The sequence below is a fragment of the Melopsittacus undulatus genome, chromosome 8 (assembly GCF_012275295.1).
Source record: "Melopsittacus undulatus isolate bMelUnd1 chromosome 8, bMelUnd1.mat.Z, whole genome shotgun sequence".
Taxonomy (NCBI): domain Eukaryota; kingdom Metazoa; phylum Chordata; class Aves; order Psittaciformes; family Psittaculidae; genus Melopsittacus; species Melopsittacus undulatus.
This window is the reverse complement of record NC_047534.1, coordinates 11,392,988-11,408,285: the sequence shown is the minus strand read 5'-3', so window position 1 is coordinate 11,408,285 and position 15,298 is coordinate 11,392,988. Positions and strand designations below refer to the sequence as shown.

Below are 15,298 nucleotides of genomic sequence, written 5' to 3'. Positions count from 1 at the left end.
CACCCTGTTACAGCAGTTGAAGACCTGCACAATGTCCCCAGAGTAATGCTGAAAACAGCAGGCAGAGTGAATGACAAGTGTTTGTAGGTTCTTGGCATGGCCTATTTTCAGGAGTTTTGAAGGAGCATTTAAAATGCATCATTGTGTCTGAATTTCTGCACAAAAACCCCTTTCACATCACTGCAGGCAACCCTTCCCATAGCTCATGGCTCTGAAAACACTTATTCACTGACAAAAGCTGTTTGGGGATTTCATAGCAACCAACACTGTTTTGGTGAGAGAAACATAAGCAGAATGAGCTCAGGCTCTGCGAAGGAAGTTAGCTCTGCTGTATTAATCATCAGGATAACAGGCCAAATCTCAATAAAAGCCCCAAACCGAAGTTCATCAGCCCACATAATTTTCCTTTTTCCATAAATCTTGCAATTCCCAGTTCCTCCTCTGCTATCAAATCACAAGAGAAACTCCTTCTGTTTGCAGACAGACCCACACCCTGTCTTTTCAGGGACTGCCACTTTAGGGGGCTGAATGTATTTTAGTCTTAAAACGTATTATCTGGGATTGCCTTCAAACATATCTTTTGGAAAAGCCATAATTCATCTTACACGTTTAATAGAAAATCTATAGAAGAGGAAGGCGAAAGATACCAAATGCAATGTTTTGCTAACATCTGAAATCAGCCTGGGAGAGAAAGGTGGCTTACACCAGTGATTACATTGCTAAGAACCTTCATTCCAGGTGCAGGCCTGGATGGAAAGACGTCTCACATGTTTTACTCCAACTTCCAACCTGCACGCAGTGATGTCTGATGAGACAGTTTCACATCAAATGAAAGAGGTCTGCACATCTCCCAGCACAAAACAACACTGGAAAATCTAAGACAATTCAAGGAGACAGTAAAACAGGCTCTACCAGAATCTGCTGAGTAGGGCCCAACCTAGCCAGCCTCCACTGGTCACTCTGGTGGCTTCATGAATTACAGAAACAGCCAGTTCCTTTTGTTACAGCTCCATGTGCTTAGAAAGTCTTACCCAACACTCTCTAACTTTGCATATGCCCCTTCACCTCTGCATTCTTGTACAAGTACCTAGAAAGCCACCCCTGAGCCAGCAGCTATAGCGCACTAGAACAAGAAGCCAGGCAAAAGTGGTGTTCCAGCTTTACAACTATAACATGGTACAACCGACGACTCCCAAATGCCTCTGTGTTGTAAGCGGGAGAGCTGGAGATTAGCTGTGACTAAGAGAACAAGAGAAAACTGTGCTTCCATATTGAAGTCAGCCTGAACAATCATCTCTAATGATGATCATTGACAGTTACCTGTAATAGGCAAAACTTCAATGGGAATTTGATACCTTTTATGATCTAGTCCTAGAAAAAAGTGATGCAGTGCCCTGCAACTGGCATGATGCCCAAAATGCTGTGCTTTGTGCCATCACTGCACGTGTGTCTCACACCATTTCCACTTTTTCCAGGTTTAAACCTATTTCTTACCAAAAGCAGCAAGTGTTTTCACAGATAAGATCTAGCAGAGGCTTTGCTAATACGTTCTGCTGCTTGTCCTGGATATGAACACTGAATTTACATCCATTCTCCATCTGCTCCTCCTGAGCTCTGATGCAGCTTAGAGACAGGTCTGCAGGAGAAGAGGCTTCCCTGTACCATCTGTGCTGTGCTGGTTGTTAGAAATGCTCCTCCTCCCTCAGGGTTATCTCTGTGCTTGGTCTATCTGATTAGTTGGGCTTCTTGCTGAAGCCAAAAAGGCTGGGAGTAGCTTCCCAGGCAACAGTATGCTTCAGTCTCAGGACTGGCTCCACTCACTCAGTCATCATCTGGCACGGTAGGAATCCATAGGCAGCCTTTGTTGGCTGAAACACCAGGACCGTGACAGGAATATAAAATGAAACATTTTCTGTTGCTTAATTTAACTACCAATTAACTCTAAATTTCATCCATATTCTTTTCATCCTCCCCATCTCCCCACGCTCTCTTTCCAGGCTGCTGCGAGTGGGTTCTGTCTGCCTCAGCATCTGGACGGCTCCCACTGGCACGGATCAGCCCAGGGCCACCCCCTTCACCCCCCGCCCCACGGTGCAGCGGGTGAAGCTGGAGTGTGCTGTCACGCAAGGCGGCACGGAAGGCACTGGAAACAATACACTGCTTTGTGCTCATTGACAAAGGCAGAGAAGATATGTTAGCTTCTGAGAGCATGGGCACTGTGCGTCAGCCCATCTGGGCAGTTTGGGACAGTCAGAGGAAAACTCAGCACCAAGTCTTGGGGGGACAAGATCCAGCACCCATAATTCTCTTCCCTCTGGGAACCAAAGGGAGTCTTTGTAATGCATTAAAATGCATTTCCTGCAATGATTCTTTATGGCTGTTTTCTTTCCCAGGCCTAAAAAACCTAAGAACACCAAAATCTCTGGGACCAGTAACAGGTTCAGGAAAGGGAGCAACCCAGAAACAACCCTAGCTTGCTTCTCACTACAAGAGGATACACTCCTAGTCAAAACACAGTTTGTTTTACCTACAACAAGGTACACAACCCCCCTTTCTCCAGTCTGGATCGTTTAGTTATTTGACACATGCATTCTTCAAAGTCTGACCTGAGAACTAAGGGCTGCCTTGGCTCAGTAGGATAGCACCTTCAAAGTCACTGTGGTAAATGGATGCTTGCTGAAATATATTACCTTTATTCATCATTCAAACCATGCTGGTTTATGAAAAAAAAGATCGGATATTAAAACTTCACCATGTTTTACAAAAATCAGGCTCTGAAGACCCATATTAATGTAAGACAAAACGTTGTCTAATGTTGCTATTTTAATCATTAGGTACCTGCTTTGAATTCTCAGCTTAACCGTTCCCTCTATCTAGGTCTAGGAAGACATATTGTTTTGACTTGCCACACTGAAAATCCCTGATTTTATACCTAGTCCAAGAGTATAAATGCACCTTAGTACTTCCATACCTCTGCCAGCAAAAGCTCCAGTGACTCTTAACACCTTCCAGATGCCCAGTGGAACAGTCCCATTTCCAGCGTGTCTCTCAGAAGACACAATTGCCTATTCAGTATTTGCATGCAGCTCTCCTCCCTCTCCCATCCCCTGACACACTCATTTTGCACTGAGCTGTTACACAAAGCACAGCACGTTTCCCAGATGCGTAAGGCAAAGGCCTCATCTACCAGAGCCTTACTCCCAGCAGCATGGGCAGACTTGTTAAAACAGAAGTGAAAAATTAAACATATTTTGTTCAGCAGCAGCTGTCACACTTCCCCATCTGTTTTCTTCTGTGTTTACAAATATGTAAAGGGTGGGTGTCAGGATGATGGAGCTAGGCTTTTTTCAGTGATATCCAGTGACAGGACAAGGGGCAATGGGTGTAAACTGGAGCATAGGAGGTTCCACGTTAACATCAGGAAGAACTTCTTTACTGTAAGAGTGACAGAGCACTGGAACAGGTTGCCCAGGGAGGTTGTGGAGTCTCCTACGTTGGAGATATTCAAGGCCCACCTGGACAAGTTCCTGTGTGATGTACTCTAGGTTACCCTGCTCTTGCAGGGGGGTTGGACTAGATGATCTTTTGAGGTCCCTTCCAACCCTTGGGATTCTGTGATTCTGCAGTTATCCTAGCCCCATCAAGGGAAAATTAGGTAACTACAATAATAAAGAGCTACTGTAGACTGTAGTGAAGCGGACGCAGGGAGGAAATGGGATCTCTAATTCACCTAGGTAAACTTCTACCACATGGGTGGAAATACCCCTCCTGCTAGTCCATGTTTGTTCCTCAAGGCAGAGTAGAGAGATGTTACAGCATCTTCTGAAACAGAAGAATTAGCTGAGGCCATAATGCAGATGAGGGGAAGCCACAAGCATTGTCTCTTTCTCTTGGTTTGCAAAGAAACTTAGCACAGAGTGGCTGGATGAAGAAACTCTGATACTGCACAAAGAAAGCCTTGCACTGGAAGCAGGTTAAAGCATTGCCATGCACCAGTTGCAGGCCCTAGGACTAAGGGGTTTAGGTCACCAAGTGTTTTCGTGCCTTTGCAAAAGTTATGAAGGGGTGTGCACCACACCAAACACCACCAGAGCTCCACTAAGGGGTGCTCTGCAGCCACATCAAAGCGAAAGGAGAGCACAGGGACAGAAAACAACAGTCACAGGCAGAAGGACAGCTTCTTTGGGGTCAGGGTAGAGGAGATGCAAACTGCTGCTTTCCAGGTAAAAACACTGAAAGGAAGATGAGTTTCCCTGTTGTATCACCTCACAGGATCTCCTCACTCCATGGCTGCACCCTAGTGAGATCCAGCACCAGCAGCATGAGCTACACTGGCTGCTGTTCAAGGCAGTCCCATGCTACCTCGAATTGCTCTAAGTCCAGGTGACACTATACAGCATGGTGGAGCTAACAGGCAACTCACTCCTGTGAAAAGTGGAAAACTGTTCTGCTTTCCTCACTCACATCCCCAGCTGCAGCAGTGCCTCCCTCATTCTGCACCAGCCCTGGAGCTTGCTGGATCTCCTCCTGAGCAAATTCCACCTGCTAGCCTGGCAGAAAATTAGTGCTGCTGAAACAAGTGAACCGAGTCAAGCTGGACAGGAGCCAGAGCTCTAGTGCAGAGGGAAGAGGGACAGGAAGAAGACATGTGTGCACACCTGAAAGTGGAAAGAAAAAACTGGGCCTCCTCTCAACAGCACTGAGATATCATTAGAGTGGCTGAGCTGTAGGCGTAGGCTTATCCTCTCTCACTGTTGCAACACTGCTATCCAAGCAAGGCATTTTAAACACAGAGAAAGGGAAAGTAGCATAGATATCACTACATAAATACCAAAATCTTTTCAAATTATAAGTACAAGACCACTCACAGACATACTACAACCACAGAGTTCAACTGCAATATACAGGCAAGAAAAGATCAAGATGACAGGCTCAAGAATTCCTTTCTCCAGCACAGGCATGGCTGAGAGCACTGGTGGTCCTGGCAGACACCACTCACTGGAAGACTTCTACCTACTTCATAGACAGACATCAAAAGCAGAAAGTAGACATGTACTCCATTTTTCAAGGCAGTCTTGTTCTTGCTCAGGGTGTTTCAGGTTGTTTGTACCTACTGCCAGGCAAAAAACACCACAGCACTCCAAGTATAGAAATGCCAGTGTCATCTTTGTGCCTCCCCAAAGGAATGGAGCAATTCTACCTATATAACAGTAAGTAAGCAGAAATAACTTTGTCCTCTTTCAAGTCAGTCTGTATGACTTTGTATACAAACAGGAGGAAGGGCTTTTTAACAGCCTTCCTAGTTTGTATCATGTTTTATTAACGCCTTCCCTATTTTCTGCCCATCGAGAAGCATGTGCCAAAAGGAGGGAGACAATCCCATGCTTAAGACAAGAGTCAAATGGGATGGATGCCATGAGAACATAACAGTTTCTGCAGAAAATACAGTCCTTCCCACAGTACTGACCTTCTAGTACAGATGACCTTCAGAAAGAGAGACAGTATGGTCAGTTTGATGAAAAGCACAAGATAACAGAACACTAGTGAAAATCTTCAAAGTTAAAAAACCCCATTCCCTTCTATGTACACAAAGAGCAAAACTTCAGTGAAAGGTCCTGACTTTGGGTTTTTTTTCATCCAAAGGCAAAGCAAATACAATTTGACAATATTTACAGTTCAGAGTACAGCATCTTTTATCATTACACAGCAGAACACAAACCCACCCACATTCCATCAGGTTAATTGCTGTATTGACTAGACCTCTTAATTACAACTGGAGTTTAATTACAATTGAAGTAGTCACTTCAGGACAGGACTGGATTCATTACTCTAGTTCCTAACAAAAAATAACATAGGCATCAAAGTAGAAGAAAATGTACTGATATGGAAACATCTAAAAAGTCTCTCTAATCTAAACTCCAGCAGGAACTGTCATACTTAGCTTTATCAAAAGCTGAGTTGCATTGGCTCAGAACAGCTCACCAGGGTACAGCAAGCTCCTTTATCTTCACACACGTGCCCTGCCAATGTGGCCCTGAATCTTCTGCAACCACAGTTCTAACCTCCCCTTTTCAAACTGTAGAAGGCGCTTCCATAGTTTTTGACAGCACCATCCTTCATCCTTCTACACACACTGAAATGACGATGAAAACAAGCCATGCAGCTGACCTTTAAGACCCTACCATGGACGGGTGAGCATCAGAGAGAAGGTGCACACTCTAAAACAGCTATTTTAACACTTCAACAGCTCTGCCAAACATTTGAGTGTGCACTGTTGTTTCAAGGCATAACTGCAGCAGTTAAGAGGCAGACTTTATAGAATCATAGAATAGTTAGAATTGGAAAGGACCTCAAGATCATCTAGTTCCAACCCCCCTGCCATGGGCAGGGACACCTCACACTAAACCATATCACTCAAGGCTTCATCCAACCTGGTCTTGAACACTGCCAGGGATGGAGCATTCACTACCTCCCTGCGCAACCCATTCCAGTACCTCACCACCCTAACAGTAAAGAATTTCTTCCTTATATCCAGTCTAAACCTCTGCTGTTTAAGTTTCAACCCGTTACCCCTTGTCCTATCACTACAGTCCCTAATGAAGAGTCCCTCACCAGCATCCCTGTAGGCCCCCTTCAGATACTGGAAGGCTGCTATGAGGTCTCCATGCAGCCTTCTCTTCTCCAGGCTGAACAGCCCCAACTTTCTCAGCCTGTCTTCATATGGGAGGTGCTCCAGTCCCCTGATCATCCTCGTGGCCCTCCTCTGGACTTGTTCCAACACTTCCATGTCCTTTTTATGTTGAGGACACCAGAACTGCACACAATACTCCAAGTCAGGTCTCACGACAGCAGAGCAGAGGGGCAGGATCACCTCCTTCGACCTGCTGGTCACGCTCCTTTTGATGCAGCCCAGGATATGGTTGGCTTTCTGGGCTGCGAGCACACACTGAAGCTGGCTCATGTTCATTTTCTCATTGACTAACAACCCCAAGTCCTTCTCTGCAGGACTACCATGAATTTCCTTTTTGCCCAACCTGTAGCTGTGCCTGGGATTGCTCCGACCCAGGTGTAGGACCTTGCACTTGGCATGGTTAAACTTCATGAGGTTGGCATCAGCCCAACTCACAAGCATGTCAAGGTCCCTCTGGATGGCATTCCTTCCCTCTAGTGTATCAACAGAACCACACAGCTTGGTGTCATTGGCAAACTTGCTGAGGGCACCCTCAATTCCATTGTCCATGTCAGCGACAAAGATATTAAACAAGACTGGTCCCAACACCGATCCCTGAGGGACACCACTCGTTACTGATCTCCAACAGGACACTGAACCATTGACCACAACTCTTCGAGTGCAACCATCCAGCCAGTTCTTTACCCACCGAGTGATCCACCTATCAAATTGATGACACTCCAATTTAGAGACATGGATGTCATGTGGGACAGTGTCGAACACTTTGCACAAGTCCAGGTAGATGACGTCAACTGCTCCACCCCTGTCCATCACTTTTGTAGCCCCGTCATAGAAGGCCACCAAATTGGTCAGGCAGGATTTCCCCCTAGTAAAGCCATGCTGGCTGTCACCAAGCACCTTTCTCTTTTTCATGTGCCCTAGCATGCCTTCCAAGAGAATCTGCTCCCAGATTTTGCCAGGCACAGAGGTGAGACTGACTGGTCTGTAATTCCCCAGGTCATCCATTTTCCCCTTCTTGAAAATGGGGGTTATATTTCCCTTTTTCCAGTCATCAGGAACTTCACCTGTCTGCCATCATTTTTCAAATATGATGGCCAGTGGCTTTGCAACTTCATTCGCCAGCTCCTTCAGGACCCGTGGATGGATTTCATCAGGTCCCATGGACATGTGTACATTCAGGTTCTTAAGATGGTCTCGAACCAGTGGGCCCAAGGTCTAGGTTTTCACAGTCCCTGTGTCCGACTTCCAAGACTCGGGTGCTGCGGTCAGAGCCTTTGCCAGTGAAGACCGTGGCAAAGAAGCCATTCAGAACCTCAGCCTTCTCCAAGTTCTGTGTAGCCAGTTCACCCGAAAGTTTCCGGAGGGGGCCTACATTGTCCTTAGGCTGTTTTTTAGCTGCTACATACCTATAAAATCCCTTCCTATTATCTTTAACATCCCTTGCCAAGTTTAGCTCCAGTTGGGCCTTAGCTTTCCTAACTTGGTCCCTAACTACCCTGACAACATCCCTGTATTCATCCCAGGCCACCTGTCCTTGTTTCCACCTTTTATAAGCCTCTTTTTTTCTGTGATTTTTTCTCAGCAGCTCCTTGTCCATCCAGGGAGGTCTCCTGGCTCTCCTGCTGCACTTCCTTCTAGTTGGGATGCAACACTCCTGAGCTTGTAGCAGGTGATCCTTGAATGTTAACCAAGAGTCTTGGGCCCCCTTACCCTCTAGGACTATATCCCATGGAACCTTGCTAAGCAGGTTCCTGAAGAGCCCAAAGTCTCCTCTCTTGAAGTCCAGGGCAGTGAGCTTACTGCACGCTTTTCTCACTGTCTTGAGGACCTCAAATTCAACCATCTCATGATCACTGCATCCAAGACTTCCCTGGAGAGTCACATTTCCAATGAGCCCTTCCCTGTTGGTGAGCATGAGGTCAAGCAGGACACCTCTCCTCTGTGTTTAAACAGTAGGATGTCTTAGAGCAACCAGAAGTATTGAAAGAAAAGTAATAAGGCAAGTAATTAATTTTAAAAGCAGTACTGGGAATAAGAATGACTCCTGAAGCTACTGCAGCTAGAATAAAATTAATGCTATTAATTCAGCTTCAATCTTCAGGACACTGAACTGTCTGTAACTACAACAAAATACTGGCAAAACAGCAAAACTGTTCTTCCCCTGCCTCTCAAGATGGCAGTGGACCAGTACATACTATTGGGATTAGATTATACATCACTTCTTATCTTTATCTGATCATAATCTCTGTCGACCTGTAATTACAACAAATACTTCTCTAACAATTGTGCCTGTGTGTGCAACTGATGTTAATCTTCCAGATATTTGAACAGTGGCTTAATTCATATAGCCAGCAAGTCATCAAAGTATGAAGGCTAAAAAACAACACTACGAGAAACAGCTAAAGAAATCTGTCTGTGCTTCCTTTGCTACATGGTGCTATGTTCAGAGGTCCAAGCTCCTTCACTGGGGAATACAACAGTGTCAGCCAGGAGACTTCACATTATTGAGTTCTTGAATTTCACCAGTTCCCAGAAATGCTGCAAGCCATGATGTATGCATAAGAAAAGCAACAGCTCACAAATCCAAAATACATATATTATTATCCAAAGTCTGAACATTAAAATACTAATGTTGTAACACATGGACTTCTGTTGACTACATGCTGAGTCTACTTCCTCTAACAGCCTTTAAACAATTCCAGTTTCATAGCAAAAGCTAAGTGAACAGACAGTTTGCTTTTAAAACCAGATTGTGAACTTAAAACAGATGGAATATGATAAAATTAAATGTGATTGTGAGGAATCCACAAACTTGCACTCAGCCCTACTAATTTATGACAGTTTTCAACAGACCAAATGGAGTTTCAGTTTTCCCTACAAAATCACTCAGGGAAAAGAAACATTCCGATTTTTCTTTTAAGATGTGCTTTGCTAGCACACAGCATCCGCACAGCTTCACCTTGAACATCCCCAAAGCTTTTTGGCATGCAAATAGGAAACAACAAATCATAAGATTGGAAACACAGTAATTGGCAACTTCTAAACCTACGATAGCAGGTTCCAGACTAAGTACTCCAGAAGCAATACTATTCCTTGTTCTCATTAGCAGAAGAACAAGGAACTCTTGTATGTTCTCCATCTCACCTCCTGAACAGGTGGCGCGAGTGGGTTCTTGAACTCTGAGAGTGACACTGGAAGGGAGAACTTGGAAAGCATTGACGGCAGGTTGTGTCCCCGGAACTGACAAGAAAATGCATCTGCTAAAGGAGAGTAACTGCAGAAAAAAAGACAAAGATAGAAATCAGTTTTATATTGCTGGTCAGTGCAACATTTATCCACTTAATCATTACAGAAGTGCCAATTCCCAAATGAACACTGTCTGTGATCTAGAAAACCAGTAAGGATAGTTTATGGCATGCTGCATCCTGCAAAAGTAAGCAAGAAGCATATGCACTTTCATCTTGGCACTGCATTCAGCTGCACTACAGTATTCAAGGTGTGGAGAGAATCCAGAAGAGAAAAATAAGAATGAAAAGAAGTCTAGACCTGCACAGTCTCTGATCAAAGGAACAGGGACTGGGCAGTCAAGACAAGACAGGGATGAGCAGGATATAATACAAGCTTTGAATATGCAAAACGCAACTGCAGATGTGACTGTTCTCCCTGACTATGCTGACAGGACAAGCAACATGACTGATCAGAAGTAAAGGAGAGTCAAATATTAGGAAAACTTTTTGACTTAGGATTCCCATCTACAAAGGTCTTCAAGAACAGCACTGCCATATACAGCACAGGAACAGCTGTTCCTGAATGACCTCCAGGTCCCTTCCAGCTCTATTTTTATAATCCCATCAGAGAAGTTTTGATTTAAAACTATTTTCCTATAACTGAGTTCCAACACAGATTCTAGAAATATCTCAAAACCCAACACAGTAAGAGTTGCCAATCTTCAGCAGAGTAAAAATACCCACCACTGCCTCCACATCTTCCTTGATTTGCTGCTGCCTGCTCTCAAAATGGCCACATTGCCTTCTGTCTGTGAGAAGGCTTATCAGTGGAAAATGCCATCATACAAAACAATAGTGATAGCAACCCTAGCCTGATTTGCTACTTTTGACTAATTTCAGGTGATGCTGTGTACCAGATACACAGATACTCCTATGAAGCACTCATTTATTTAACATCATAAAGCATTTTGTTTTGTAAATGTTTCCATATTGTTTCAGGTTCATACAGCCTTTCTGATATGGGCATTTGGAAAGCAAATGTACAAAATACTAAAAGTAGCTTTAAAGGGTAAATACTTCCAAAAGCCCACATCACTGCAGAAATGTATCTGCAGTGCATATCTGCACTTACCACCACCTTGTTGCCACAGTAACTCATTTTCCTTCTACTTACAGACAGACACTGGCGTTTGGAGAAAGCATGTAGACATTGTTTTCACACAGCGGATAAATAATAATTGCTTTTCCCCAGTAAACGAGATGTGCAGCAAGCTGGAAAACCTGCATTGGGAAAACAGGGAAAGATTAGGTGAGCAAAAGCAAAATTCAAACTCTCAGCAGGAGTTCCACACAATGACAGAAGAGTCGTGTTTGTGCTGAAATGAAAGAATGTTCTATCCCTTCATCCTGCCTTCAGAATAAATTCACGGTTTAATATAACATGTGGCACATCAAAAAGCATTTGACAAGGTTATGAATTTCCAAAGGTTCGCTTCGCATTTCTAAGCAACTTAGTACTTCCTGCCTTAAAGGAATTTTCTTCATGCTCTATCAATAGAAGTTTAGTTACTTTTCATGCCCCAAACCCTTATTTCTGTTTATGCACAAAATGCATTAAGTGTTACACATGAAAAATAAAACAAAAGAATCAGCCTCTACTGTGAGGCAAACATAAAGGAAACCAACACTGCCTTTTTAATGCACTGAGATATTTCAGTAATGAGCTACACAAAGTATTTTAATATGTTAAACAAGTCAGTGGTTGTTAATGGCTCTGGGAGAGCCACATAAATAGCATCTCAGAGACATAAAATCCAGCCTGTATCATTAGATGCATTTAACTTCGCTTTTTTGTGGAGAACAGAACTACAGAAGCAGTAGGGAATTTCCAGAGCTCATCCCACAGCTATATAATGCCAAGTATGACCACAGACCACTCTAAGCAGGCCTAGAAATTTTATTACAAAACAGGGCCTTCCCCTTCAAACAAGAAAAGGTGCACACCTAAGACCAGGAGCATCTGAGAAGACAAATCATGCTCTCCCCGTCATACAAAGCATAGATCATGTCCCCAAGTCTGAATCTACTATAATCATCACACTTGACAAGTAAAGGGCCACAATGAGCAGAGTCATCCACATCTCTCAGTGGTCTCATGTCTCCCATGACTGCCAGAGTCTCGTTCCCTCCACTGGCACAACAAAGGAAAACAATAGGTAGATTTGCATGGGCTTTCAGCACACTTCAGTAGAAAAGATCTTCACAGATCCAGGAAAAGTAACATGTTTGGCCATGGCAGCTGTAAGCTTTCACTCACATTTTGGATACCTCCATTTGCACATAGACATCAAGATGGCAGAACCAAGACAAGACTGGTGTAAGTCAAGAGTACTATTTGCTCCCGTTTTAGCTACCTAATGGAAGGGCACAGAGAAGACAGAGCTATACTTCTCAGAGGGGCACAGGGAGGGGACAGAAGGCAATGCACACAAGATGGAAGATGGGAAACTCCCATTAAATGCGAGGAAAGATTATACTCTGATGCTGGTCAAATGCTGGACCAGGGCCCAGAGGGGCTGTGGGAGGTATCCCTGCAGGTATTCAGAATTTGAATGGACAAGCCCTGAGCAGCCTGCTTTACTGGGCTTGCTCTGAACAGTGGTGTGGATTGGAGACTTCCAGGCATCCCTGCTACACCACAGCAATCTGCAGCTTAGATATAGCTACAGGACTGTTGAGTGCTCTCACTGCACCACTGCCCTTCATTTCTCCAACCTCTCCCCATGTGAGCTCTAAGGCTCACGCTTTCTCTGTGCACTCTGCTCACACTGACAGAACTGACGTGCTCACGTACCACAGAAAGCCCTGGCACACAGAAAGAAAACACCTCATGATTTAAAAGGATTTCAGCTGCTGCTGACAGTTCCCCGTACCTGCAGCAATGCCAAGTCAGCATCTTGAGCCAGTTGCTGCAAATTCTTCACAGCAGAGGTAGTTTTAATTACTCTCACCAGGGCAGGAGAGCAGTCCAACGGGAGCTCATTAAGCAATGACTTCTCATCATTTAAAAGTAATAAGGCATGGTAGGGCCTGCAGAAAAATAGAATAGATTTGCACAATAAACTACAGCTTTTCCTGAAGGCTTAGTTATTCCCAGACCATGATTCCTGGGGTCAATCTACTGGTAAAAAACAAGCTTCTAATCTCATCCTTTTGGTGTAAGCGGGTTCAGAATAAGCTTCTTTTTATGTCACAAAGTAAGGTGCTCCCTATAAAAAAGGGATAAGTGTTATATGGTAACTGGATGCCCCAGAGACTAGGAAAAAAAGACTGCACTGTGCTAGCATGCAATTAAGGCTGGGGAACTAGTCTGAAAACTACTCATCTGCACTACTGAAATACAGAATGGAGTAAAAGCAAGAATTAGTTACTTTTGCAAGTAAAAAGCTGTAAACATGGAATGCTGGAAATAAGATCTCACAGGGCCTGGGATATCTTTCTTCTAAAAGCAAAATTACTTCTGGGTCAGATTAAAACGAACACACAATTCTTGTGACTGGAAAGACCACAAAACTCTCTTGCAGCATCACCTCAGTACAACCACCTTAATATTAAGGCAAAGGCTGTTGCTTCATACTACCACATACACAGCAGCATTACGGCACCACAGCAGAAGATTCAAGGGATCCCTGTCTCAACCGGTGCCACCACTGCTACAGCTCATGTCACATCATCTCCCCAGCTCTGCCAGCACAGACATTTGTGGCACCACACTTGGAATTAGAGAAGAGCTGGCCACAATCTGAAGGACAACTTGCACTTACCTGATGGATTTCAGGCTTCTCTCAATTGCTTCAGGGGGTATAAAGTTTGTAGCAACATAATGGATTTTATGAGGCAGGCAGAAACTCACTTCCAGCCAGTTGTTGATATGTAAACGGACCACCCCTGTTGTGCAGAGACTAAAATAGGAAGAAAATAAATACATTCAGCATTTACTGTGTGTAACAATGAAAATAATAATCCAGATTCACCCCTGCACAGGAATCACATCAGGACAAGAAAAGGCTGAATGTACCCTATCTATCCCCAGACTGACTGAGGGCCAGCTGATTCCTAGCTGCAAGTGCTCCCATAACTTGTACTTACAGAGCATTATCCCCAATGAGACTTTGGAGGGATCTGAAAGACATGACCCCACCGATCTTCTGCTCCCTCTGCTCTTAACATTGCAGCAGTATCTCAAGATAAGAGTTTCCTGAAAAAGCTACTGCAAGGCAGAGATTTCCCTAGACCAGAGCTGCAAAGGGCAAAGATGAATTGGGCACAGCGTTTTCACCTCCAATTTCCATCCTCATCTCCAAGAAAAAAGAAAAGGAGATGTCTGTACTGGGCAAGGGGTGTTACAAGCAGCACGTTTCCACAGTAATGGACTCCTTCAGTTCTGCTTAGGTTGTTTATTTCATAATAACCTGCTCCAGCTTGTCACATGAAATCACAAACGCGCTTGGTTAAATGGCTTCTTCATTCTAGGAAACCACAGGGACTAAGCTAAGCCTTTAAGCTGACTTCAGACAACAGGACTGGAGTGGAAATTACGGACATCTCGGGAATGGCAATAAAGTTTGACACTCATGTTCAGCCTGAAAGCAACTATAAGCCTCTTTCACTGAGAAGAGGGCCTAAAATACAGTTTTGAAGTTTGCACTCTGACAGTTCCAGTCTTAATTTTAAATTCAAGAGTGCTGAGACTCGCAATATGACTTTTGTGTCGGTAATACCCACGAACTTCCCCTCTACACAAAGCATATTTAACAACATGCCAGGAACATGCCGGGAGCAAATACATGCCTTGGAAACTCTTTATGTGGTGATTTCAACATTCTACCTAGCATTCAATTGCAGGCCACAAACTAACATGCTCTTTTTCAAGTTCATCTGGTTGGATAGAGGCTTTAGAGAGACCTGAAAATTCAGCTTTGAAACAAAAACACTGGGCAGCTTTGGCTGCCAGTGTAACTATTCACCAAACCACAACAGAGTGGTGAGAGAACAGACATGATCCTGTCCTACTCTGTGCATGATCAGACTCATTAGGGGCAATCTCACTGCAGACAATGCTTTTCAGAAGCAGAGGCTGTGGTTTTGTTCTCAGATCTTGCAGTGACCTCCAACAATATTGATTTTTCAAGTTGCAAATAAAGTAGCTATTATGTATGTTTTTCTTGAGAGGATGAATCCACTGTCTCTCTGACACTACCACCTCACATCAGAATAGAGGCTCCAAACCCTGAAGGAACATGCAAAGCACAGCAAACACCTCCATTTTTCTTTCATTAAATGCAAGAAAACCAGTAACACTGCTTATCCCACCAGATAT

The 15,298-nt window shown here is 44.1% G+C and overlaps 1 protein-coding gene across 5 annotated transcripts in view; it reads right to left on the bottom strand.

Moving 5' to 3' along the window:
* Positions 1-15,298, bottom strand: part of NPRL3 (NPR3 like, GATOR1 complex subunit) — a 46,247-nt gene that overhangs the window by 8,372 nt on the left and 22,577 nt on the right. For all 5 annotated transcript variants that reach the window (XM_005152503.4, XM_005152504.4, XM_031052179.2 and 2 more), the window contains 4 exons: positions 13,743-13,880; positions 12,852-13,008; positions 11,093-11,199; positions 9,836-9,965 (listed from right to left, as the gene is read on the bottom strand). In XM_005152503.4, coding sequence (XP_005152560.1) covers positions 9,836-9,965; positions 11,093-11,199; positions 12,852-13,008; positions 13,743-13,880 — 532 coding nt within the window. The remainder of the gene's footprint in view (positions 1-9,835; positions 9,966-11,092; positions 11,200-12,851; positions 13,009-13,742; positions 13,881-15,298) is intronic.